General features: G+C 42.5%; 1 protein-coding gene across 3 annotated transcripts in view; it reads left to right on the top strand.

The window, feature by feature from the left end:
- The window catches only part of PAK2 (p21 (RAC1) activated kinase 2), a 93,809-nt gene that overhangs the window by 62,272 nt on the left and 3,727 nt on the right, over positions 1-27,810 (top strand). For 2 of the 3 annotated variants that reach the window (XR_644374.4, XM_009202025.4), the window contains exons 3-14: positions 209-309; positions 1,286-1,433; positions 3,560-3,591; positions 4,450-4,557; positions 5,951-6,083; positions 9,425-9,488; positions 11,501-11,549; positions 12,029-12,141; positions 13,734-13,851; positions 17,321-17,420; positions 20,353-20,549; positions 27,056-27,193. Coding sequence is in view for 2 of the 3 variants with exons in the window: in XM_009202025.4 (XP_009200289.1) it covers positions 209-309; positions 1,286-1,433; positions 3,560-3,591; positions 4,450-4,557; positions 5,951-6,083; positions 9,425-9,488; positions 11,501-11,549; positions 12,029-12,141; positions 13,734-13,851; positions 17,321-17,420; positions 20,353-20,549; positions 27,056-27,193 (1,301 nt within the window). In the remaining variant the exon portion in view is untranslated. The remainder of the gene's footprint in view (positions 1-208; positions 310-1,285; positions 1,434-3,559; positions 3,592-4,449; positions 4,558-5,950; positions 6,084-9,424; positions 9,489-11,500; positions 11,550-12,028; positions 12,142-13,733; positions 13,852-17,320; positions 17,421-20,352; positions 20,550-27,055; positions 27,194-27,810) is intronic. The other variant, XM_021935065.2, reaches the window with a different exon arrangement.

Here is a 27,810-nt window from a genome sequence, read left to right as displayed (position 1 = left end):
TGACTCGGGAGGCTGAGGCAGGAGGATGGCTTGAACCCAGGAAGCAGAGGTTGCAATGAGCTGAGATCGTGCCACTGCACTCCAGCCTGGGCAACAAGAGCGAAACTCTGTGTAAAAAAACAAAAGACCAAAAAAAAAAAATTGTAAGTGCCTTCGCTAGTCTTGTTTAAATAGGCTGATTCTTTTCTTTTTTTCTGATGCCCTCTAGGAAGTAAAAAGAAAGAAAAGGAACGGCCAGAAATTTCTCCTCCATCTGATTTTGAACACACCATCCATGTTGGCTTTGATGCTGTTACTGGAGAATTCACTGTAAGTTTACCTAGTTTGGGCCCATTTATAACATGTAAAATAGCACTCAAACATTTTCCTTCATTATTAAATTTGAAATTAACATTTCAGTCCAGGCGCGGTGGCTCACGCCTGTAATCCCAGCACTTTGGGAGGCCAAGGATGGCAGATCATTTCAGGTCAGAAGTTTGAGACCAGCCTGGCTAACATGGTGATACCCCGTCTCTACTAAAAATACAAAAAAAATAGCCGGGCGTGGTGGTGTACGCCTGTAATTCCAGCTACTCAGGAGGCTGAGGCAGGGGAATCACTTGAACCCGGGAGGTGGAGGTTGCAGTGAGCCGAGACTGTGCCATTGCACTCCAGCCTGGGCAAGAAGAGCAAAACTCCATCTCACAAAAAAAGGAAATTAACATTTCTATCCATATGTCAACTATGAATTCTTACTGCTTTCTGCGTTTTATAAAAGTGTTAGTGGTTGGATATATTGTTTCCCTAGAGAGCAGAGCCTGTTCATTCTAGTTATGCAAAGTAGACTTAGAAAAATAGACCCAGGCCGGGCGCGGTGGCTCATGCCTGTAATCCCAGCACTGTGGGAGTCCGAGGCAGGCGGATCACTAGGTCAGGAGATCGAGACCATCCTGGCTAACACGGTGAAACCCCGTCTCTACTAAAAATACGAAAAATTAGCCAGGCGTGGTGGCGGCACCTGTAGTCCCAGCTACTCGGGAGGCTGAGGCAGGAGAATGGCGTGAACCCGGAGGTGGAGCTTGCAGTGAGCTGAGATCGCGCCACTGCACTCCAGCCTGGGCCACAGAGCGAGACTCTGTCTCAGAAAAAGAAAAAATAGACCTTTAGAAAACAAGATCTTTTAGAATTTAGTCAAACCTACACTTACAAGATTGGTTTGTTCTGTATATTTTGTCATTTATCTCTGGAAATTAATTTTATTGCGTCAATTTAAACCATACCTAATTTCTGAATGTCTTTTTGTTAGGGCATGCCAGAACAGTGGGCTCGATTACTACAGACCTCCAACATCACCAAACTAGAGCAAAAGAAGAATCCTCAGGCTGTGCTGGATGTCCTCAAGTTCTACGACTCCAACACAGTGAAGCAGAAGTATCTGAGCTTTACTCCTCCGGGTAAGACAGCGGCTAAGGCTGGGTCAGATGGAGATGTGTGAAGCGCTTCTAGATAAAAAGATTACTCCTGGAAAAATGAAAAGCTAAACTATGGTTCTTGTCGATAACGTTTTTCCCTGGATAGAGTCTACCTTTTGTAGACTGATCCAGGGCCGTTCTGAAGCATAATGTGGATCTGGGAATTATAGTAATCTCATAGGTTTGACAGAAATGGGAGTTGATGGATATTTTGGCTTTTTGTTTATTTGGTTTTTTCTCTTCATTGCTGTGTTTTTGTTTTCATTTTTCACTCGTCACTGCTTTTAAATGACTTCTAGCAATCAAAGGAAAAGACGCTGGTTGATAGACATGTTCACACTAGAAATACACTTATTGTTAGTGGGACAAGAGGAGATTGTTTTGCACCGATTTGAACTAAAAAATGTTTAGGTCCACTCAAAAAATTGAAACTCGTGAGTATGCAGATAATAGAATATATGTATTTTAATATATAAAATAGATAAATCGTATATGAAATAAACGTTAGAACTAGAAGGATTTATACCTCAGAATTGGAATATCTGGAATGTTATCTACGTAATCATAGTAATGTAAATTTTACTTTCTGGATGAATTAGCTGGGTGGAAATTGGGTTTGATGTACTTTGTTTTCCAAGTTGCTCAGTATCTGAGATACACCGTTATCTATGAGAGAACCAGTGAATTGGTAGATAGGATAAGAATTAGTGTCGTGGATTTTTAAAAATAGTTTTTGTTCAAATACAGATCAGAATAAAGTTCATACATTGCAGTTGGTTGACACTGAATCTCTTGATCTTTAGGCTTCCCTCCCACACACTGGTTCCTGCTGTCTTTTCTTGCCGTTTATTTATTAAACAAACAAGACCATTTGTCCTGTTTCCCTCAGTTTAGATTTTGCTCACTACACCCTCAGGATGTCATTTTTCAATGTGTTTGTCTGTATCTGAAGTCATACACGTGGTTTTTAAAAACAGTATGATTGAGCTAAAATCCTGCATGTGATTTTAATTGATTATACTTAATGTTTGCATCCTCACAGAAATAAAGGCCGTGCTCAGGGGAGACAGAGAAATCTTTTTGCAAGTGATCTTGACCTTTTTTGTTGAGTCTAGTACACCCTTAGGAAAAGGTCAGACTTGTACCTAGAATTTTTGTATCAACCAGTAAGTCTGTGTGTAAATTAGTAATTTTTTTGAAAAATCGGTGACCACCAAATGGTAGCTTATTTGCACCTAGTACACATACATACATACATACATAAATGTGTGTGTGTGCGTGTGTGTGGTTTTGTTTTGTTTTGTTTTTGAGCTGGAGTTCTGCTCTGTTGCCCAGGCTGGAGTGAAATGGCACAATCTTGGCTCACCACAACCTCTGCCTCCCCAGCTCAAGCAATTCTCCTGCCTCAGCCTCCTCAGTAGCTGAGATTACAACCATTTGCCACCACACCCGACTAATTTTGTATTTTTAGTAGAGACGGGGTTTTTCCATGTTGGCCAGGCTGGTCTTGAACTCCCGACCTCAGGTGATCTGCCTGTCTCAGCCTCCCAAAGTGCTGGGATTACAGGCGTGAGCCACGGCGCACGGCCTGTGTGTATGTTATATATGATATATATATATATATATATATATATGTATGTCTCTGGGCATTTTTAAAAGAAAAACAAAACAATGTCAGAATTTTACTTTGCACAATTGTCATTGTCTTAATTGTGTCATTAAGTTCCTCAGTCAGCAGTTTACTGGAGAAAGTATCTTTATGAATACATTTGTTTTGTTTTAATAAATACAGATGGATAGGTATACTTTCAAAATAAATTTTGGTAGCTTTATTGAGGTATAATTTACATGCAGTACAATTCACCCATTTTAAATATGTAATTCACTGATTTTTTAGTAAATTTATAGTTTCATTTAGATTTCAGATTCCTTAGCTTGGTCTTACATAAATTCTTATTTGACTACTTGTGTTATCATTTTTCTCAAGAGTTAATTCAACTTGAGATCAGTTTAAGAACATTTCACTTTTTCTGCTTTTTTTTTTTCCTTTTATCTTATAAAAGTGCTATTTCTTGAATTGCTAACATTATGTTTTGTTTCATATTCAGAGAAAGATGGCTTCCCTTCTGGAACACCAGCAGTAAGTTAATGATATTATTTCTTGTATCTCTTGTTCTGATTTAGGATACCCAAGACAAATCTCAGTTTTTATTTTGCTTCCTAAAATAAATTACAGCCATCAGAGGTAAATAACTACTCAATAGGTGTTTTTAGCTAGCCACCCAATTAGTTGAAGAAGCTGTATTAAATAGAAATTCCTTGATATGATCCTTTTTTTTTTTTTTTTTTTTTGAGACGGAGTTTTGCTCTGTCACCCAGACTGGAGTGCAGTGACCGGATCTCAGCTCGCTGCAAGCCCCACCTCCCGGGTTCACGCCGTTCTCCTGCTTCAGCCTCCCGAGTAGCTGGGACTACAGGCGCCCGCCACCACGCCCTGCTAATTTTTTGTATTTTTAGTAGAGACAGGGTTTCACCATGTTGGCCAGGCTGGTCTCGAACTCCTGACCTCAAGTGATCCACCCACCTCGGCCTTCCAAAGTGCTGGGATTACAGGCGTGAGCAACTGCACCTGGCCAAATCTGACTATTTTAAATGTCACCAAATGTCTCTGACATACAAAGCTCAGAGGATCTTTGATTTTGGTCTTAACAAATAACATTGTTTACTTTCAGGGCATTGTATATGTATGCTTAGGGTAAATAGTACTTTATTAAAAAGATTTGGTACTCAACATATTTATTTCATAAACTTTTTCATAATTCATAGAATCACCTTATTAGATTATAATTCTCTTGAGTTATATAAGAGCTAATGAGATTTAATGGTTTTGAAATGAGCTATCAAAGAAGCAAACTTTTTGAAGTCTGTTCATAAAGGGCGATAGTCACATTTAAGCCTATTTGACTTGTTTTCCTGACTTTGCTCATAATCAATGCAGCTGAACGCCAAGGGAACAGAAACACCCGCAGTAGTGACAGAGGAAGATGATGATGATGAAGAGACTGCTCCTCCTGTTATTGCCCCACGACCAGATCATACGAAATCAGTGAGTGTCGATTGGTGACCTAGGCTGTGTGTGTGCGTGTGTGTTTTAAAAAACAAGAGTCTGTATTTGACTTTCAGTGACTGCTTTTAGAAAGCCCTCGAGTTTAAAACCATTTAGTGTGGGGAAATTTAACTGAGAGATCTGTACCCAAAGACCACTCACCAAAAACTAGTTTTCTGAAGATTGAAATGTGATGTGTCTTTAAAAGTTAACGCACTCGAGGCCGGGCGCGGTGGCTCACGCCTGTAATCCCAGCACTTTGGGAGGCCGAGGCGGGTGGATCACGAGATCAGGAGATCAGGACCATCCTGGCTAACACGGTGAAACCCCATCTCTACTAAAAATGCAAAAAATTAGCCGGGCGTGGGCGGGTGCCTGTAGTCCCAGCTGCTGGGGAGGCTGAGGCAGGAGAATGGTGTGAACCCGGGAGGCAGAGCTTGCAGTGAGCCGAGATCACGCCATTGCATTCCAGCCTGGGCAACTGAGCGAGACCCTGTCTCCAAAAAAATAAATAAATAAATAACGCACTCACCTCACTGGGCTTTTTTCTTTCTATAGTACGCTTTTCCAGAGGGTTCATCTATTTCCCAAGCTTTCTCTGTTTATCTCAACGTAGATGGCTGCTAAATCTATTACAGCTTTCCTCTTACCCAGATGATGTGTTTTAATCTCCCATTTTACACTCCTCTCAGCGCCTTCATGTCATTCAAAAGGCAGTTGAGAGTGAAATTCCTAACCAGGTAAGTGAGACTAAAAATGATGGCCTTAAATGGAGCCAGGAAGAGAGGAATGACTGCAGTTACCCTTCTGCTCCCTGCACTGATGCAAGTAGAGTGTGGGGAAGGTGCTGTGCCGTGGAATGGGCTGTGCTCGTGGCACAGTGGGCAGGCAGAGCTCCGGGGACAGCCTCTGGATGCCGAGCTGACAGCAGAGGACTCTGTTTTCTTTAGCCTTTAAACCTGGCTATTTGAAATGGGTGGTAGGCATTATAATTGTGTAAAAACTTTTGTGGGAATTAATAATCTTTCAACGTCAAAGTTTCCATTCTTTTGCATTTTACTTACATCTGTAGTAAAAACATGATTTTTAAACTGTGCTTTTTGATACATTGTTGTACCATTTTAGACCTGGTCACACTTAAATTTCATTCATGGACTTGCTGTTTTACTAGACAGCTTTTCAAATATATACGTGCTATGCCAAAGAAAAATGTTTCATATTTTTTATTCTTAGTTACACATCTTTTATATCTGAAAATAGTGTTCTCATTATTTAGAACAATGGAAGAGACAACTTAGTTCAGGTTAAAAATCAAAGAACTGAATTAGTGTGCCAGCAAGAATATCTGAAAACATGATTCCTCAGACCTTAGTAATGAACTGTTTCTCCACAGATTTACACACGGTCTGTAATTGACCCCGTTCCTGCACCAGTTGGTGATTCAAGTGTTGATGGTGGTGCCAAGTCTTCAGACAAACAGAAAAAGAAGACTAAAATGACAGATGAAGAGATTATGGAGAAATTAAGTATGTTATCTACATTTTATATCATTGTTAAATTGTTAACAGCTCTTAAAACATTTGGCCCAGACAGATTTTAACTTACACCTTACATTATGGCTTAAAGTATAAAGAATGCATTGTTTTCTTATAGCAACGGTAGCTTCAATTACAATCCAGAGATGTCACCGGGCGTGGTGGCTCACCCCTAAATCCCAGCACTTTGGGAGGCCGAGGTGGGCAGATCACCAGAGGTCAGGAGTTCAAGACCAGCCTGGCCAACATGGTGAAACCCCATCTCTACTAAAAATACAAAAATTAGCTGGATGTGCTGGCATGTGCCTGTAATCCCAGCTACTTGGAGGCTAAGACAAGAGAATCACTTGAACCCAGGAGGTGGAGGTTGCACTGAGTCAAGATTGCGTCACTGGGCCGGGCGCAGTGGCTCACGCCTGTAATCCCAGCACTTTGGGAGGCCGAGGCGGGTGGATCACAAGGTCAAGAGATTGAGACCATCCTGGCCAAAATGGTGAAACCCTGTCTCTACTAAAAACACAAAAATCAGCTGGTGTGGTGGCGCATGCCTGTCGTACCAGCTGCTTGGGAGGCTGAGGCGAGAGAATTGCTTCAACCCGGGAGGCGGAGGTTGTAGTGAGCTGAAATCATGCCACTGCACTCCATCCTGGCAACAGAGTGAGACTCCATCTCAAAAAAAAAAGCTAACTGACCATGCACTGTGGCTCACGCCTGTAATCCCAGCACTCTGGGAGACCAAGGTGGGCGGATCACTTGAGGTCAGGAGCAAGACTAGCCTGGCCAACATGGCAAAACCCCATCTCTACTAAAAACACAAAAATTAGCTGGGTGTCTTGGCAGGTGTCTGTAATCCCAGCTACTTGGGGAGCTAAGGCAGGAGAATCACTAGAACCCAGGAGGCAGAGATTGCAGTGAGCCGAGATCGTGCCACTGCACTCTAGCCTGGGCAAAAGAGAGAGACTCAGTCTCAAAACAAAATAATAATAATAATAAATAATAATTAAAGAATGCTAATCTAGAGGGATCAAGGAAAAATAGTTTATGGAAGGACTGTTTTAAACATTTAGGCTGGGCATAGTGGCTCAAACCTGTAATCTCAGTACGTTGTCTGGCCAAGATAGGATAGCTCGAGTCCAGGAGTTCAAGGCCAAACTATACAACTTAGACCCCAACTCTACCCCAAAAAAAAAAAATTAACGAGGCATGGTGGTGCGTGTCTGTAGTCCCAGCTGACTGGGAGCCTGAGGCAGGAGGATTGCTTGAGCCACGAGTTCAAGGCTGTAGTGAGCTGTGATTGCACCACTGCACTCCAGCCTGGGTGACAGAGTGAGACCCTGTCTCTAAAAAGCAAACAAATGTTCATATGCCCCATGTTTATTTGCTTTTGATTTCTCAGTGCTTTCAAGTATAAACCTGGCTGTTACTCTGTTGTTGTTGTTGTTGTTGTTATTATTATTATTTTTATTTTGAGACAGAGTCTGACTCTGTCGCCCAGGCTGGAGTGCGGTGGCACGATCTTGGCTCCCCTCACTGCAATCTCTGCCTCTCCGGTTCAAGCATTTCTTCTGCCTCAGCCTCCCGAGTAGCTGGGACTACAGGCACGCACCACCACACCCTGCTAATTTTTGCATTTTTAGTAGAGATGGAGTTTCACCATGTTGGCCAAGCTGGTCTCAAACTCCTGACCTCAGGCATGAGCCACCACACCCAGCCTACTCTGTTACTCTATGGGCATATAAGAATTATTTTAGGAGAGCTGCTACTTTAAAAAAAATAATAATAATAACTGGAATCCTGATTGTCATCATTCAGTTGTGACCTTTAGCTATCACATCCCCAGTCTTTTTGGTATCTTTTTGCCTTAGCCTCTTATTATTGCTCCTGTTCTTTGCTTGTTGACTTGAGGTTAGGTACCTACATAAAATTATTTATGTGAGTTTCCTTGATATGGTCCTGTCCTTTTTTACCTTGACAAGGCAAGTGAAAATGTAATGTGATTTTTCTTATATTTTGACTTACTAGTAATAAGAATATAAGTTATGATTTTCTGTCCAACTTCCTAATTTTTTTTTTGAGACGGAGTCTTGCTGTCTCCCAGGCTGGAGTACAGTGTTGCGATCTCAGCTCACTGCAAGCTCCGCCTCCCGGGTTCACGCCATTATCCTGCCTCAGCCTCCCAAATAGCTGGGACTGCAGGCACCCACCACCACGCCCAGCTAACTTTTTGTATTTTTTTTCAGTAGAGATGGGGTTTCCCCATGTTAGCTAGGACAGTCTCGATCTCCTGACCTCGTGATCTGCCCGCCTCGGCCTCCCAAAGTGCTGGGATTATAGGCATGAACCACCGTGCCCAGCCCCAACTTCCTGATTTTAAAATCTGTTTCTTGCGACTTTGAACTTTCCTAAAACAAACATATGATTAGTTTATGTGAGAGCATAGTAATTGTTATGCTAACAGGTGATTTTCTAAATATATTGAAAGGTAGATGATATGTATACTGGAGGAGTCAGAAAGACCATCTAGGGTTTAGATAGCCTTTATTATTTACAATACTAAGTAGTCTCAAACTTACCTATTAATAGATATATTCAAATATACCTATTTCTATATTCAAATATATCTTTTATATTCAAATATGTCTGTTTCCTTGAGATTACCTGATTCTAAAGCTGAACATGTGAGAACCTAATTAATCTCTGACAGACTGGTACAGTCTTTCCAAAATGTGACCATTATTGAGCGAATGATGAGTTAGGAGGTCTCACCTCATGGAAATAATGTGTCTTCTTGTTTCTGATACTTTAACTTTTAATGTGTCTTGTTTCTGATACTTTTAAACTTTTATTATGTATTTAAGTTTCTTTAGTGTTTTGTGTTTGAAACCTGTTATTTTTGAAACTTAATGTTATGCTTGAAAATCACTTATGGCCGGGCGCGGTGGCTCAAGCCTGTAATCCCAGCACTTTGGGAGGCCGAGACGGGCGGATCACGAGGTCAGGAGATCGAGACCATCCTGGCGAACACGGTGAAACCCCGTCTCTACTAAAAAAATACAAAAAACTAGCCGGGCGAGGCGGCGGGCGCCTGTAGTCCCAGCTACTCGGGAGGCTGAGGCAGGAGAATGGCGTAAACCCGGGAGGCGGAGCTTGCAGTGAGCTGAGATCCGGCCACTGCACTCCAGCCCGGGTGACAGAGCCAGACTCCGTCTCAAAAAAAAAAAAAAAGAAAATCACTTATAAAAGCACTGGCATTTATTAAAAGGAATAATAATATCAAAATCAATTTACACTTAAAATGCTTGACTGAGCTTCCAGCTTTTTGTTTATTCTAGGAACTATTGTGAGCATAGGTGACCCTAAGAAAAAATATACAAGATATGAAAAAATTGGACAAGGGTAAGTATTCATGACTGTATTATCATAATATTCAATATTCAGTATTTCCTGGTTTTATAGCATGATATTTATTTTGCCTGCTGACATTGAGCACTTATGTAGTAGTCTGTGAGTGGTACCCTTGGGGGATTTGTGTAAATAAATAATGCAGTTACTTGTAGATGCTGTTAAAAAACTGTACTAGTTGTTAGCAGCAATTGTGTATCATTTTTTCTTAAGTGTCATTTCCCATCCGTGATAAAGAATTAGTTAGAGGGGGCCGGGCGTGGTGGCTCAAGCCTGTAATCCCAGCACTTTGGGAGGCTGAGACGGGCAGATCACGAGGTCAGGAGATCGAGACCATCCTGGCTAACCCAGTGAAACCCCGTCTCTACTAAAAAATACAAAAAACTAGCCGGGCGAGTTGGTGGGCGCCTGTAGTCCCAGCTACTTGGGAGGCTGAGGCAGGAGAATGGCGTAAACCCGGGAGGCGGAGCTTGCAGTGAGCTGAGATCCAGCCACTGCACTCCAGCCTGGGCGACAGAGCAAGACTCCGTCTCAAAAAAAATAAAGAGTTAGAGGGAAGAATTGCCCACAAAATATATTTAAAAGACAGTAAGAATATTTACTTCAGGATTATAAGCAATAAAAAAATGCATTTAAATCATGTCATTGAGTATCGACTTTTGAGTCTACTGATCTTCTGATTTTGTTCTGTAATTTGTATTTTTAAAGTGTACTAACTAAACTCCTTTTTTCTGTTGCTTCGAAGCAAATAAACACCTTAAATCTTTAATGTTATTAAACTCTGGAAAGCATTCTGTGAATTTACAGTGAGGGCTTAAGCCATTTTTGAAAACTTCCATATGAATTCCTTCTTTCCTTCCCTTCTCTCTCTCTTTTTTTTTTTTTTGGTGAAGTCTCAGTCTGTCACCCAGGCTGGAGTGCAGTGAAACAATCTCAGCTCACTGAAGCCTCTGCCTCCTGGGTTCAAACAGTTCTTCTGCCTCAGCCTCCCAAAGTGTTGGGATTACAGGTGTGAGCCACTGCACCAGGCCTGAATTTCTTCCTAACAGCTAAATTCAGTTGCAGCACTGGTTTTGTGAAAGAGAATTGAAGATTATCTTATTATTTTTGAGCATGAATGAACAAGCAGTGCCTATCCATATGGATGACCATCACAAATCCAGTATTGAGTAACAAAAGCAAGTTGCAGGATAATATGTGAAATGAAACTATATGACTTTAAAAATTAGGCCGGGCGCAGTGGCTCACGCCTGTAATCCCAGCACTTTGGGAGGCCGAGGCGGGTGGATCACCAGGTCAGGAGATCGAGACCATCCTGGCGAACACGGTGACACCCCGTCTCTACTGAAAATACAAAAAACATTAGCCGGGCGTGGTGGCGGGCGCCTGTAGTCCCAGCTTCTAGGGAGGCTGAGGCAGGAGAATAGCGTGAAACTGGGAGGCGGCGGAGCTTGCAGTGAGCGGAGATTGTGCCACTGCATTCCAGCCTGGGCGACAGAGGGAGACTCCGTCAAAAAAAAAAAAAAAATTAGGCAAAGTATATTTTATAGGGATAAACATCTGTGTCCTTTGTAGTTAAAAGTATGGAGAAATGCATGAAAATGATGAACATCAAATACAGGATAAACACCAAATACAGATCACCTTTGGGAGGAAGGAGACTGCTGTTGGAAAGGGCTCATGGGAATCTTCAAATTATTTATAGTTCTTTGTATCTTAATCAGGGAAGTGTATCCATAAGTATATGTTACATATATTTTTTTCTTGATCTTTTTTCCCTACATTTTTGTAGGTCTGAAATATTTCAAACATAAGTTTTGGCCATGAGGATTGTCTCTTTTTCTTCCCCCACCCCCTTTCCTCGTGTTTTTGCTTTTACTCCTTTTAAGCATGTTAGGTCGTCACTGTTCTTTAATTCTTTTTCAGTTGCTTGAAGTGTAAAGTCTTTGGATATTGTAAATGCTGGTGATTTGTCAACCTTAAATCTGGCTGTTTTCTCCCTCTAGGGCTTCTGGTACAGTTTTCACTGCTACTGACGTTGCACTGGGACAGGAGGTAGCTACTTTGTCATAATTCTGGATGTTACCATTATTTTGTCATATAGGTGGAAACTAGATAAAGCTGGGAAGAATCACTAGGACTCTCTTTTAAGTTGAACATGTTGTAAGAATTGCTCTACGTGTTTTTATAGCACTTCTGTCATAAAGGGGAACAAAGAAGGAATTTTGAGTTTAATGTCATAAATAAGCAAGTATTTAAAAATTGTTTTCTCAGCTCAAGTGAAAAGAGGATTAATTCTTAGTGTTGGACTGACTGTGGGTGTATTAACTTCAAGATAAATCTAAAACTGTTTAGGCTCTATACATTACAAAGCATTGTGCAGAGGCAATGTGCAAGTAAAAGTACCACCTATGAGTAATAGCATTGTGTAATATAATATACATGCCGTAAAGTAAGTTATTAACTGCTTGGTGTTTGTAATTTTCTAAGAGAATTCGTAAACCTGATTTTTTTCAATCCTATTTTCATTATAGGTTGCTATCAAACAGATTAATTTACAGAAACAGCCAAAGAAGGAATTGATCATTAATGAGATTCTGGTGATGAAAGAATTAAAAAATCCCAACATAGTTAACTTCTTGGACAGGTAAATATGATTATTTCTTAAACATTGGGATAAAAATGTAGAAATTTTAAGTCTCATGGTTTGGGGGCTGGCTAGCCGCTTTAGAATAAACTGTCAATGCTGAGAAATAAGAGGAGAGGTAAAAATAGCACACTGCAGTTTTAGAAGGTCCTTCTCTACAAGGATATCACTTGGCAAGTGAGAGAAGGCAGTTAAATGAAGGCCATAGCTGGTGGTGTTTATATTCATTGCAAATGACCTGAAGTGAAAACATGAATGGTTGGCTGTGATTCATGTCGTGACTGACAGGGGACTGGTCACATGGTTTTTAAACTTGTAGATCAATTTTTATTTCAAATGCTATCCTTTATGGACAAATTGTATGTCTATCAAAACCTCATTTAGTTTAGGAATTAATGTTAAATAACAGACCAAAAAGCAGAATAGAAAATGATGCATATTGGCCAGGTGCAGTGGCTCACACCTGTAATCCCAGCTACTCAGGAGGCTGAGGCAGGAGAATCGCTTGAACCAGGGAGGTGGAGGTTGCAGTGAGCCGAGGTCGCACCACTGCACTCCAGCCTGGGCAATGCAGTGAGACTCCATCTCAAAAAAAAAAAGAAAATGATGTATATTACTACAACTGCGCTTGAAAAAGCAGTCACATATACGAATGAGAGAAGATTAGTTGAAAATGACAACAGTGGTTTTATTGAAGATAGAGGTGATTATAGGTGATTTTCTTCCATATTTAAATTTGTTTAGAATAAGGAAATGGTAATACATTTCGAGACTTTAGCCCTAGTTATGGAGAACATGTTCATAGAAATAAACTTTTCAGGCCAGGCACAGTGGCTCATGCCTGTACTCCCAGCACTTTGGGAGGCCAGGGCAGGTGGATCAGGTCAGGAGATCAAGACCATCCTGGCCAACATGGTGAAACCCCGTCTCTACTAAAAATAGAAAAATTAGCTGGCCATGGTGCCACGCACCTGTAGTCCCAGTTACTCCGGAGGCTGAGGCAGGAGAATTGCTTGAACCCAAGAGGCAGAGGTTGCAGTAAGCCGAGATCGCGCCACTGCACTCCAGCCTGGCAACAGAGCAAGACTCCATCTCAAAAAAAAAATAAAAAATAAACTTTTCAGGTACAGTTCCCTGCTTTTTGAAATAACATTTCAAGTCAGCATAGTAGGGTGGTTAAGATAAGCCATGGGCTTTGGAATCGTTGATACTTGGCTTCAGATTCTGGTTCTGTCACTTACTATTAATATCTGTGTGACCTTGGATGAGTCACTAACCTCTCCAAGCCTTTGTCTCTTTATCTCTAAAACGGGACTAGTAATTTCTATATTGTAGGATTATTTTAATCAGAATGAATCAGTGTGCATACTCACACTACAGTTGTGGGCAAACTGTAACTTAAAAATGATTCAGGGTCATAACCTCAGTTATTTTTCTGTGCTGTTACATAGCAGCTTTCCAATTTTCTTCCTAACTCTCAAGCTACCAGCCCTCTAGTTTCATTGTTAGGGTGTTTAATATTTGAATTCTTCAACATAGGATACCATGTGTTTAGAAAAAATGTAAGTGTGACTGTGTATGTGTATTTTTAGTTACCTGGTAGGAGATGAATTGTTTGTGGTCATGGAATACCTTGCTGGTGGATCGCTCACTGATGTGGTAACAGAAACCTGCATGGATGAAGCACAGATTGCTGCTGTATGCAGAGAGGTAGGTGTGCCTCCTCCTTGATATGTTATGGTGATATGTGGTTAGCAAGAAGTGAACAAAAGGAACTTTTTCTGCACAGTTAATTGTTATTGTGGGAAGTGCTTTCTCTGTACACATTCTCTACAAGTTACTCCATCCCCATACCATTTCATCCTACACAGGAGTTTCAGCCCTTTCCTTCAGGTATAAGATAATTTGGGAATGAATTGTGGACCTTTGAAGATCCAGATTCACAAGGAAATTCCGGTAGAGTGATGACGATCATTTACCATCCAAACAGGACACTTTTGAGAGTAAAAGGGTGTATACCATTGGAAATACACCACTCAGCTGGAAGTGGTGGCTCATGCTGGTAATCCCAGCACTTTGGGAGGCCGAGGCAGGCAGATTCCCTGAGGTCGGGAGTTTGAGACCAGCCTGGGAAACACAGTGAAACCCCATCTCTACTAAAAATACAAAATTAGCCGGGTGTGGTGGCACATGCCTGTAATCCCAGCTACTCGGGAGGCTGAGGCAGGAGAATCGCTTGAGCTGGGGAGGGAGACATTGCAGTGAGCTGAGATCGTGCCACAGCACTCCAGCCTGGCGACAGAGCAAGAGTCTGTCTCAAAAAAAAGAGGCCGGGCGCAGTGGCTCATGCCTGTAATCCCAGCGCTTTGGAAGGCCGAGGCAGGCGGATCACAAGGTCAAGAGATAGAGGCCATCCTGGCCAACATGGTGAAACCCCATCCCTACTAAAAATACAAAAATTAACTGGGTGTGGTGGTGCATGCCTGTAATCCCAGCTACTCAGGAGGCTGAGGCAGGACAATCACTTGAACCCAAGAGGTGGAGGCTGCAGTGAGCCGAGATCACGCCACTGCATTCCAGCCTGGCGACAGAGCAAGACTGTCTCAAAAAAAAAGAAAGAAAGAAATGCACCACTTAACAGTGGAAACTAGAACTATCTCAGGTGAAGCAGGACACTTACTCGCCTTAAGTATCAATAAGTCTGCGCCTAGCTTCATTGAGTTCACTAATGGTGAAGAAACTGGTTATTTCTTTATATTCATTAATGAATTTCTAGACATACTATTAGCTTAAGCCAGTAGAATTCTGCCAAATTGCCAATTTAAGCCAAAAATAGGCCTTCTTTTTCCCACCTATATCTCAGCTTTTTCTACAGATAAGTTTTGGGCTAATGGTTTGCTTATTGTCATTGAAATTTCTAATATCATAGGAATCACTGTCACAAAGGGCAGAATTTTAAGCTTGTAGGACTGTATTGTGTTTTCTGTGATTTAGCTTCAACAGTTCTTCAGGGACATGTGAATTACAAACTTTGTTCATGTAAGGATGATACATATATATTTCCCTTTTCCATCTGTCATCTTAAGGTGTTAAAAATATTCTTTGAGGCCGGGCGTGGTGGCTCAAGCCTGTAATCCCAGCACTTTGGGAGGCCGAGATGGGTGGATCACGATGTCAGGAGATCGAGACCATCCTGGCTAACCCGGTGAAACCCCGTCTCTACTAAAAAATACAAAAAACTAGCCGGGCGAGGTGGCGGGTGCCTATAGTCCCAGGTACTCGGGAGGCTGAGGCAGGAGAATGGCGTAAACCTGGGAGGTGGAGCTTGCAGTGAGCCGAGATCCGGCCACGGCACTCCAGCCTGGGCGACAGAGCGATACTCCGTCTCAAAAAAAAAGAAAAAAATTCTTTGAAAATTTTAATTCTGAATTATGTTCTACCTGAGGAATAGTACCTCTTTGGTTGAAGGGAGGAAATAAGAACTCTTGAATAGAATATTAATAGCATATGGTATTCCTTAACAATGGATGCTTGGTCACTGGGAAGCTGATAAAAACAATAATTTACCTATTTATACTTAATTTTGTTTTTTCTACAGATTTCTTTGTAATCGATACAAAAATTAATTTTGGGAGTTCCTCTAATTTGAGTTTTCTTTTGTGTGCCAGAACTTTTTAATTGTGACAGTTTTCTTTCTATTTATTTGTACAAATATTTTCTGGAGCTTTGTATCTGATTATTTCCTGGTAAATATATTGTGGTGTAACACCCAATTTATCTGTTTTTCCTTGAATGAATAGTAGAAGATTTTGGATGAGATTTTTAGTTGTGCTGACTTTGTTCTCCTGTGATGGGAGTAAGAAATAAAAGCACAGCCAACTTACACCCGTAGTTTATATTCAAAAACACCAGAGTGGGCAGATGTTTTAAACGTCATCTTGTTCTCGTTTGTAAGGAAGGGAAGAGTTTGTGCCTACTTTGTGACTCGGTGCTCTCTGGAATATGGTGTAAGGGGAAAGCTATTCTTTCGTCATTCATGTCCAAGTTGTAGATGCAGCGGAATTAAAATCCGTCACTGAAGAAGAACATCTTGTCTCTGATGAACAGCCAGATGGAAGCGGCCACCCAGAATCTTACCGCTTTTCAGTGGCTCACGTTGACTAGCCTTCGAGTATCTCTCATTCAGATGGGAATGATCAAGTTTTTTTCATTACTGTTGAAATGATTTCTGAAGAGCCTGTGCATGTTTACTAAGTGTTGTATACTTTTAGGCATTTAAACCTGAAAGAGGCAATTTTTTATTGTTGTTGTTTTGTTTTGAGACTGAGTCTCGCTCTCTCACCCAGGCTGGAGTGCAGTGGCAGAATCTCAGCTTGCTGCAACCTCCGCCTCCTAGATTCAAGGGCTTCTCCTGCCCCAGCCACCCGAGTAGCTGGGATTACAGGCCTGAGGCACCACACCTGACTAATTTTTCTTTCTTTCTGTCTTTTTTTTTTTCCGAGATGGAGTCTTGCTCTGTCTCCCAGGCTGGAGTGCAGTGACGCGATCTCGGCTCACTGCAACCTCTGCCTCCCAGGTTCAAGCAATTCTGCTACCTCAGCGTTCTGAGTAGCTGCGGTTACAGGTGTGTGCCACCACACCCAGCTATTTTCTTTGTATTTTTAGCAGACACAAGGATTCATCATGTTGGCCCAGCTGGTCTGGAACTGCTGACCTCAGATGATCCACCTGCCTTGGTCTCCCGAAGTGCTGGGATTACAGGAGTAAGCCATCACACCTGGCTAATTTTTGTATTTTTTAGTAGAGATGGGGTTTTGTTATGTTGGCCAGGCTGGTCTTGAACTCCTGCCCTCAAGTGATCTACCTGCCTCACCCGGCCAGGAGGCAAGAAATTATACAGACCCAGCTCAACAGTGTCCCTGAGTAAGATCAGAGGATAGGAGGGCATCTACTAACTTTTCAAAAAATTTTATTTTCTTATATAAAACTTTAAGGAGGAGATATAATTACTTTTCATAACTTTGTATATAAGAGAGGATGTTTTCTCTTTTTAACTAAAAGTATTGGTGGGTCTTCTGCTGGGTACTGGAAGCAGTGCTCAGGCCATAACTACTGTACGGGAACCTCCCTGTGTCTTTTCAGGGACTATTTCATTAATAGGTGTTTTTCTTCTGTTCAGTGTTTACAGGCATTGGAGTTTTTACATGCTAATCAAGTGATCCACAGAGACATCAAAAGTGACAATGTACTTTTGGGAATGGAAGGATCAGTTAAGCTCAGTGAGTAACAAATGGACAAACCACTATTTTTTATTTTAAGTTTCTGCCTTTTGTTTAATTAAAAACTTTTCTTGACCAATGCAAGGATTAATAATGATTTAATATAGGAAGAGGTAAGACCTTTGAAAACTGAGTGATACTCTGAGGGTTTTAACTAATCAGTGCCAGAGAAAGGACTAGCTAGATAAGACATTACCTAATAATTACCACTAGATGCGACGTTTTTAGGTAATGTCTTTTCTTTTGAGACGGAGTTTTGCTCTTGTCACCCAGGCTGGAGTGCAACGGCGCGATCTCGGCTCACTGCAACCTCCGCCTCCTGGGTTGAAGCAATTCTCCCACCTCAGCCTTCTGAGTAGCTGGGATTACAGGCGCGCCCCACCACACCCATCTGATTTTTGTATTTTTAGTACAGATGGAGTTTCTCCACGTTGGTCAGGCTGGTCTCGAGCTCCTGAACTCAGGTGATCTGCCGGCCTCAGCCTCCCAAAGTGCTGGGATTACAGGCGTGAGCCACCGTGCCCGGCCATGATTGCTTATTTTTAAGTAATCTTAATGGGCAAGCTCTCATTCATTTTTGATGAATACACATGCAACTGAATTAAACTTTTGAATGACATTTTTTTTTCCTGGCTCTGCCATTTACTCCGTGAATAACCTTGGATAAGTTGTTTTTGTGCCTCCGTTTTCCTATTTGTAAAATGGGAATAATTGTAATAATAAATGTACCTTTCTCGTAGGGTTACCATGAGGATTAAATATTTTAATTCTTATAAGGTACTTAAACAGTACCTGGGTTGTTTTAAGTACTCATTTTAGCTATAAATATTAATTGACCTAACCGTTACTCTTTTAGAATTCTCTCGTGTAGAATTTCTGAACTTACACACCACAGTAAGTACAAGGATGTTCTCTGCAGTATTGTAAAGAAAAACCAAAACTATCTTAAGTGTTGAGCAGTAAGAGAATAAATTAAATAGATTATTATATTTTTATATTCTGTGTAGTTTTTTTTGTTTGTTTGTTTTGTTTTGTTTTGTTTTGAGATGGAGTCTCGCTCTGTCACCCGGGCTGGAGTGCAGTGGCGCGATCTCCGCTCACTGCAAGCTCCGCCTCCCGGGTTCACGCCATTCTCCCGCCTCAGCCTCCAGAGTAGCTGGGACTACAGGCGCCCGCCACCACGCCCGGCTAGTTTTTTATATTTTTAGTAGAGACAGGGTTTCACCATGTCAGCCAGGATGGTCTCGATCTCCTGACCTCGTGATCCACCTGCCTCGGCCTCCTAAAGTGCTGGGATTACAGGCGTGAGCCACCGTGCCCAGCCCTCTGTGTAGTTTTTAAGATGAGGCAGGCCAGGTGCAGTGGCTCACGCCTGTAATCCCAGCACTTTGGGAGGCCGAGGCAGGTGGATTGCTTGAGCCCAGGAGTTCGAGACTAGACTGAGCAACATGGCAAGACTCCATCTCTACTAAAAATACAACAGTTAGCTGGGCATGGTGGCAGATGCCTCTAATCCCAGCTACTTGGGAGGCTGGGGTAGGAGGATGGCTTGAGCACAGGAGGCAGAGGTTGCAGTGAGCTGAAATTGCTCTACTGCACTTAGCATGGACAATGGAGTGAAACCCTGTGACAAAAATTTAAAAATAAAAAATGTTTAAGTAGGAAGATAAATGATAAATGTACTGATATGGAAAGGTCTCTTTAAAAAAATGGTTTTACAAAAGTTTACAGAATATTCTGATTGATGATGCAAACCAAACAGTTCATAGATTTTATTCATGCATATATGTACATGCGTAACCAACAGTCTAAAGCTTACAAACCTAAATTTTAACAGTAGTCACATATGGAGTAGAATGGGTTGAACAGCATAAGAAAGAATTCTAAATATGAATCCTGACTTTTCCACTAAATGAATATTGAGTACTACACCAGGCGTCCTGCGCCTCTGTTCCAGGTGAGATGGCTGAGAAGGTAGCGCGGGCGGCGGCCTCATCGCTTGGTGCAGTTCAGTGTGTTCTTTTTCTAGGCTCTCTGCTGAGATGATGGATGTTTAGTGACTCTAGCTTCTGTTTGTTTTATTCAAAAACAGTTTACAGCTGGGTGTGGTGGCTCCCACTTGTAATCTCAATACTTTGGGAGGCCAAGGTATGAAGATCCCTCCCTGTGTTGCCCAAGAGTTCAAGACCAGCCTAGGCAACATAGGGAGACTCCCTCTCTACAGGAAATTTTAAAAACTAAACAGAATTAAAAGACACAGTGGTTTCCGTGGCCTGACCTTCGACCTTTGCCTGATCACTGCCTTTAGTTTCGGCGTCTGCCTTCGCTTACTTGTTCATGGACCTCTTTCAGTTCTCTTAGATTTTTTAGGAGAGAATGAATTATTCAGAATAAAAGGCCTCCTGATAATTTGGACTCTGTGACAAGTAAAAGTAAAATGTGAGAGTGTGTTACATCATGAAAATATTTTTAAACTCATTCTGGTTTACTTTATTAATAAAATCCTGCCGGGCGCGGTGGCTCACGCCTGTAATCCCAGCACTTTGGGAGGCCGAGGCGGGCGGATCACAAGGTCAGGAGATCGAGACCACGGTGAAACCTCGTCTCTACTAAAAATACAAAAAATTAGCCGGGCGCGGTTGTGGGCGCCTGTAGTCCCAGCTACTCGGGAGGCTGAGGCAGGAGAATGGCGGGAACCCGGGAGGCGGAGCTTGCAGTGAGCTGAGATACGGCCACTGCACTCCAGCCTGGGCGACAGAGCGAGACTCCGTCTCAAAAAAAAAAAATAAATAAATAAATAAATAAATAAAATCCTTAAAAACAAGAGGCTGAAGAGTCAAAAGATAATTAATTACATCATCTGAAGTGAACTCCTTTGTTAAAACGATCCGTGGAAACCATTAACTCTGTTCTGTTTTGTTTTGTTTTGTAGCTGACTTTGGTTTCTGTGCCCAGATCACCCCCGAGCAGAGCAAACGCAGTACCATGGTCGGAACCCCATACTGGATGGCACCAGAGGTGGTTACACGGAAAGCTTATGGCCCCAAAGTCGACATATGGTCTCTGGGTATCATGGCTATTGAGATGGTAGAAGGAGAGCCTCCATACCTCAATGAAAATCCCTTGAGGGTAAGATCAGTTAAACACCAGCCTTGTTAAATATTTTTCTTGAATTTAAAGTGGAAAGTTGATAAAACCTAGTCTCTGCCCCTAACTCTGCATCTAAAAATCATTTGCTTTCTGAGTCACAAATTAATGTGCTAGGTGAAGACTTGGTAGGTTTTTAGTAGTAAGCTGTATTGTTTTGTATTTTACATAGGAAGTTTGGAGCACCTGCCTCTTAAACCTTCTCCTTCTTTTATGTTTTAAGATTTTTTGAGACAGGGTCCCACTCTGTTGCCTAGTCTAGAGTGCAGTGGTGCAATCTCAGCTCACTGCAACCTCCACCTCTCAGGTTCAAGCGATCCTCCTACCTCAGCCTCCCAAGTGGCTGGAACTGTGGGTGTGCGCCACCACACCCAGCTGATTTTTGTATTTTTATAGAAACGGGGTCTCTCCATGTTGGGTCAGGCTGGTCTCAAACTGTTGACCTCAGTTGATCCACCCACCTTGGCCTCCCAAAGTGCTGGCATTACAAGTGTGAGCCACTGTGCCTGGCCACTTCTTTTTCTTTTAAATTACCATATGTGGTTCGACATTATCAGTTATTAAGGAAATGTAAATCAGAACCTCAACAATCAGTGGCTGAGGCAAGAGAATTGCTTGAACCCAGGAGGTGGCAGTTGCGGTGAGCCAAGGTGGCCAAGAGCTACTGCACTCCAGCCTGGGCAACAGGGTGAGACTCTATCTCAGAAAACAACAACAGCAAAAAACCCACCCCAACAGGATAACACTTCCAACTACTAGAATTGTTATACTCAAAAAGACAATAAGAAATGTTGGTGGCCAGGTGCGGTGGCTCACACCTGTAAACCCAGCACTTTGGGAGGCCGAGGTTGAGAGTTCAAGATCAGCCTGACCAACATGAAGAAACCCATCTTTACTAAAAATACAGAATTAGCTGGGTGCGGTGGTGGGCACCTGTAATCCCAGCTACTTGGGAGGCTGAGGCAAGAGAATCGCTTGAACCCGGGAGGCAGAGGTTGCAGTGAGCCAAGATCGCACCACTGCACTCCATCCTGGGCAACAAAGCAAAACTCCGTCTCCATAAATAAATAAATAAATGTTGGTGAGAAGATAAACTAGAACCCTTGTTCATTGCAAAATATAAAATGGTACATCTGACTTAGAAAACAACTTGACAATTCTGTATGAAGTGAATACTGGATTACCAGATGACCTAAGAGTTCCTCTGCCGGGTACAGACAGCAGAGCCAAGAGAATTACAATCATACATCCATACAAAAGCCTGCATGCAGCCTCAATTATTTCCACTAAAAATGGAAATAATTCAAACCTGCTGAACAGTGGAATATTATTTGGTCATAGGAAGGAAGTGCCAATCTGTGTTGCAGCACTGAGCCTTCAAAGTATGGTGCTAAGTGAAAGAAACTGAATAACAGATGGCAGTAGATTCTGGCCCTCTGTGTCCTGAATGCTTTTCATCCCGTTGCCAAAGATTCCAGTTCATGTGCGCAGTTAAAGTACTTCTCTAGAGGTGATTAATTAGGGTGCTTTTCAGAACGATATTTAAAGTCCTCTAATTTCATTCATTCATTTAGCCAGCCTGCCGTGTGCTAAGCACTACTCAAAAGGCTGTCTAAAAGAACCCACACAAATTCCTGCTCTTACAGAACTTATATTCTAATGGGAAAAGAGAGAAAAACCAAATAAACAGAATAATGTGTAATATATTGAAGAATGGACTCTTGAGTGCTGAGACTGGCAGGAAGGAGGTTAGGGTGTTTACTTTCAAAAGGTGCTTGGAGAGCTGGGCACAGTGGCTCATGCCTGTCATCCCAGTATTTTGGGAGGCCAAGGTGGGAGGATTTCTTGAGCCTAGGAGTTCAAGGCCAGCCTAGGCAACATAGTGAGACCCCATCTCTACAAAAAAATTTTAAAAATTAGCCAAGCATGTTAGTGTGTGCCTGTAGTCACAGCTAACTGGGACCATCCCGCCTCAGTGGGTGGGTCACTTGGGCCCAAGGAAGATGAGGCTGCCGTGAGCTGTTCTCACATCACTGCACTCCAGCTTGGATAACAGCTAGGCCCTGTCTCCAAAAAAATACAATAAAAATAAATTTTAAAATTAAATCAAAAGCATGCATAGGAAGGGCTTCACTGAGGTGAGGTGACATTTGGACACAGGAAGTGCGAGAGTGATACTTACCTAAGGGGAAAGGATTCTAAACAGAAGGCACAACACGTGCAAAAGCCCTAAAGCAGGAGCGTGCCTGGTGTATCAAGAGGTGATGACGGACTTCAGCATAGCTGGCCTCCACTGAACAAACAGCAAGAGGTGCGGTCGATCTGCAGAGAAACCAGGCCAGGCAGTAGTGCCTTGTGAGACCTTTGGAAGGATTCTGGCTTTTACTGGAGGCCAGATGGGGAAACTGTTAGAGAGATTTGGGCAGAGGGGTAAGTTGGTCTCCTTAAGTTTTAATAGGATTGCCCTGGCTACTTTGTTGAGAGATTCTTGAGGAAGGCAAAGGCAGAGCAGAAGACCAGTTAGGAGGCTGATGTAATAATTCAGGCAAGCAGTGATGATAGCCTCGACCAGGACGGTATCAGCGGAGGTGGTAAAAAGTGGTGGGATTCTGGATGTATTTTGAAAGAGGAGTCTACATGGGAGAGAGAAGACCAACGGGATCTGTTCCCAAGTAACTTAACTGCTTTCCTGTACAAAGCTGAAGAATATTACAGGACTGCGCCCACAGCCAGGAGTGTGCTTAGGCTTCAGAAGAGGCTCGCCTCCAGTGGCCTTCACTGTGACAAAAAGGTATATTTGAACCCCAGTGAGACTGGTGAAATCACCAGCACCAGCTCCTATCAGCAGATCCAGAAGCTTTCCAAAGATGGGCTGATCTTCTGCACGCCTGTGACTATCCATTCCCAGGCTGGATCCCCCGCCCCCCGCAAAAAAAAAAAAACAAAAACCCTTGGTCAGGCATGGTGGCTCACGCCTGTAATCTCAGCACTTTGGGAGGCTGAGGTGGGCGGATCACTTGAGGTCAGGAGTTCGTGACCAGCCTAACATGGTGAAACCTTGTCTCTACTAAAAATTCAAAAATGAGCCAGGCGTGGTGGCGGGCACCTGTATTCCCAGCTACTCGGGAGGCTGAGGCGGGAGAATTGCTTGAAACTGGGCGGCAGAGAGATTCTGTCTCAAAAACAAAAAATCCACCTTGGCCCACAGGCATATGGGCATAACTGCTAATGCACAAATTACCAAAAAGGCAACATGGATGAGGAAGACGAGAATTCCGTCCCAGCTGCTCAGAAGACACTGTGAATCCACGAAGATTGGCCTTCACATGTACATGAAGTGAAGGGGGGGACATGTTCAAAAACAAGCAGGTTCTTTGGGAACTGATTCCATGCTGAATATAGACAAGGCCTCAAGAAGCTTCTGGTTGACCAGGCCAGGGCATGTGGGTCTAAGACCAGGAAAGCACTGGTCCAAGAAGGAGAAAATCATTAAGACTGTCCCAGGAGGAAGAAACTAAGAATAAAGGTCTCCCTCTCTTGTCTATACATAGTGGATCTTGGTGATTACATAGATCCAGTCATTCAAATAAAACAAGATTTTATCTGCCTAAAGGGGGGAAAAAGCATATTTGTAGGAATACAGAAGTAGCCAGGACCCAGCAAGCACCCAGACATCCAGTCAAAGTTTACCAGATAGGCAAAGGAGCAGGCAAATGCAGACTATAATGAGAAAAACATCCAGTCAACTGAAACAGACGCAGAACTGGCACAGATAAAAGAATTACCACACAAGCTCATTAAAACAGTCTTACAACTGCATTTCAGTTGTAAGAACTTTAAATGCATATTGCTTAGTGAAAGAACCCAGTCTAAAAAGGCTACGTATTGTTTCAACTAGAGAGAGTAAAAATGAAAACGATCAGTGGCTATGGAGTTTGGCAGGGCCGGAGGGTAGAGAGGAGGAGTAGATGAAGCACGGGGAGTTTTTTGGGCACTGAAATTACTTTGTATGATATTATAATGGTGGACACTGGACAGTGTTCATTTTCAAAACCCATGGAACAACTAGGCACGGTGGTGCACACCCGTAGTCCCCGCTACTTGAAAGGCTGAAGCAGGAGCATCTCTTGAGCCCAGGACTTCAAGGCCAGTCTGGGCAACACATCGAGACTGCATAAAAAAACTAAAAATGAAACAAAAAAACCATAGGACTATATAATGTAATACAGAGTGAACCCTATTGTAAACTGAGGGCTTTAGTTTAATAGAAATGTATCAGTATTGGTTCATTAGTAACAAGTGTCCCATAGTGTAATAATGCAGATAATAGTAACACTCCACATGAGGGAGGCTGCGTGTGGGAACTCTGTACTCTCTGCTCAATTTCCTGTAAACCTAAAACTTCTAAAAAAAAAAAAAAGTCAATTAAAAATAATAATTCAGGACCAGGTGCAGTGGCTCACACCTGTAATCTCAGCACTTGGGAGGCCAAGGTGGGCAGATCTCTTGAGGTCAGGAGTTTGAGACCAACCTGGCCAACGTGATGAAACCCCGTCTCTACTAAAAATACAAAAATTAGTCGGTCATAGTGGTGCCTGCCTGTACCTCCAGCTACTCAGGAGGCTGAGATGCGAGAATTGCTGGAACCCGGGAGGCAGAGGTTGCCGTGTGCTGAGATCATGCCACTGCACTGCAGCCTGGGCAACAGAGCGAGACTGTGTCTCAAAAGAAAAATAGGCTGGATGCAGTGGCTGACACCTGTAATCCCAGCATTTTGCGAGGCCGAGGCAGGTGGATCACAAGGTCGGGAGTTTAAGACCAGCCTGTCCAACATAGTGAAATGCTGTCTCTACTGAAAATACAAAAAAATTAACTACTGGGAAGACTGAGGCAGGAGAATCGCTTGAACTCAGGAGGTGAAGGTTGCATTGAGCTGAGATCGCACCATTGCATTCCAGTCTGGGCCACAGAGCCAGACTCTGTCTCAAAAATAAATAAATTAAATGTATAGAACTGTAGAGGAAATAATTAGAACTACATAAGGATTTTCTAAAGGGAGTTGATTAAATTAGGAAACATTCATATAAGGCAGTGTTTACTTAAGCCATTACAGTAGTTTTATAGATCTAGGTAGTTACTAGTAATGATGACCTGGGATAATTTGTTTTTTGGTTTTTATTTTTGAGACAGAGTCTCGCTCTGTTGCCCAGGCTGGAGTTCAGGGTGCAATCTCCACTCACTGCAACCTCCACCTCCCACATTCAAGCGTTCTGCCTCAGCCTCCCAAGTAACTGGAACTACAGGCGTGTGCCACCACACCCAGCTAATTTTTTTTTTTTTTTTTTTTTGAAGTTTTAGTAGCAATGGGGTTTTGCCATGTTGCCCAGCCTGGTCTCGAGCTCCTGAGCTCAGGCAATCCACTTGTCTCAGCATCTTAGAGTGCTAGGATTACAGGCATGGGCCACCATGCCCAGCCTAATTTTTTTTTTAAGTCTTCACAAATCTCATTTTTTAAAATGATACGTACGACTTGAAAAAAATTTGAGAAAACTAAGCAGGATGATCAATGGTGAGATTGTGGTTATTTTTAATTATTAACATTGTTTTATTTTTTAAAGCAATATGGACTGGGCACAGTGGCTCACGCCTGTAATCCTAGCACTTTGGGAGGCCGAGGCAGATGGATCACTTGAAGTCAAGAGTTCAAGACCAGCCTGACCAATATGGTGAAACCCCATCTCTACTAAAAATACAAAGATTAGCTGGTCATAGTGGCATCTGTAATCCCAGCTACTCCGGAGGCTGAGGCAGGAGAATCACTTGAACCCGGGAGGCAGAGGTTGCAGTGAGCCAAGATTGCACCACTGCACTCCAGCCTTGGTGACAGAGTGAGACTCTGTCTCAACAAAAAAACAAAACAAAACAAAAGCAGTACGCATCGCATTTATAACTAAAGAAAAACCAAATGTGAATCTGATTTTGGAAGAATAACTTAGAGAAATGTAACATCTAAAAATAAGAGGAAAGTATCAAATCTAAATTTAAATGAGATAATGATAAGCCCAGTTCAGTATTTTATGATGATTTTCTTTAAAGAAGAAAAGTTCATAGACTTTATTCACGGCTCTGTGACTGTGCTGAGCTATCCTTTTCTTTTTTTGAGACAGAGTCTCTCCCTGTTGCCCAGGCTGGAGTGCAGTGGCGCCATCTCAGCTCACTGCAACCTCCGCCTCCCGGGTTCCCGCCATTCTCCTGCCTCAGCCTCCCGAGTAGCTGGGACTACAGGCGCCCGCCATCATGCCCGGCTAATTTTTTTGTATTTTTAGTAGAGACAGGGTTTCACCGTATTAGCCAGGGTGGTCTCGATCTCCTGACCTTGTGATCCACCTGCCTCAGCCTCCCAAAGTGCTGGGATTACAGGCGTGAGCTACCGTGACTGGCCGTGCTGAGCTATCTTAAGTGGATCAAAGATGTTTTTCTATTTTTAGGCCTTGTACCTAATAGCAACTAATGGAACCCCAGAACTTCAGAATCCAGAGAAACTTTCCCCAATATTTCGAGATTTCTTAAATCGATGTTTGGAAATGGATGTGGAAAAAAGGGGTTCAGCCAAAGAATTATTACAGGTAAATTTAAAAATGATTTCATTTGGGGGAATAGTTGACTCTTTTGGTAACCAACAGAAAATTTTCCTAGGGCTAATAATTAGATTTCACTATTCATTGATCACTAGCGGTATGGCAGCTGCTGCAATTTAGGGTTTCATCCTATCATTCTGAGCAAACTAACACAGGAACAGAAAACCAAACACCGCATGTTCTCATAAGTGGGAGTTGAGCAATGAGTTGGACACAGGGTGGGGAACATCACACACGGGGGCCTGTCATGGTGCGGGGGGGAGGGGGGAGGAATAGCATTAGGAGAAATACCTAATGTAAATTATGAGTTAATGGGTGCAGCACACCAACATGGCACATGTATACATATGTAACAAACCTGCACGTTGTGCACATGTACCCTAGAACTTAAAGTATTTTTTAAAAAAAGGGAGGGTTCATCTGCTGGGATTAAAATTCTGACAATACCACAGTGTGCAGTTTGTGCATAGTATCAATCCTCAGACCTGTTTACAGTCTGCACCTAGTGTTGGTCCTCGGACCTGTTTACAGTCTGCGTGTAGTGTCGGTCCTCGGACCTGTTTACAGTCTGCGCGTAGTGTCGGTCCTCGGACCTGTTTACAGTC

This window comes from Papio anubis, chromosome 2, assembly GCF_008728515.1.
Source record: "Papio anubis isolate 15944 chromosome 2, Panubis1.0, whole genome shotgun sequence".
NCBI classification, from domain to species: domain Eukaryota; kingdom Metazoa; phylum Chordata; class Mammalia; order Primates; family Cercopithecidae; genus Papio; species Papio anubis.
The sequence above is the reverse complement of the archived record's forward strand: the minus strand, read 5'-3'. Positions and strand labels throughout refer to the sequence as shown.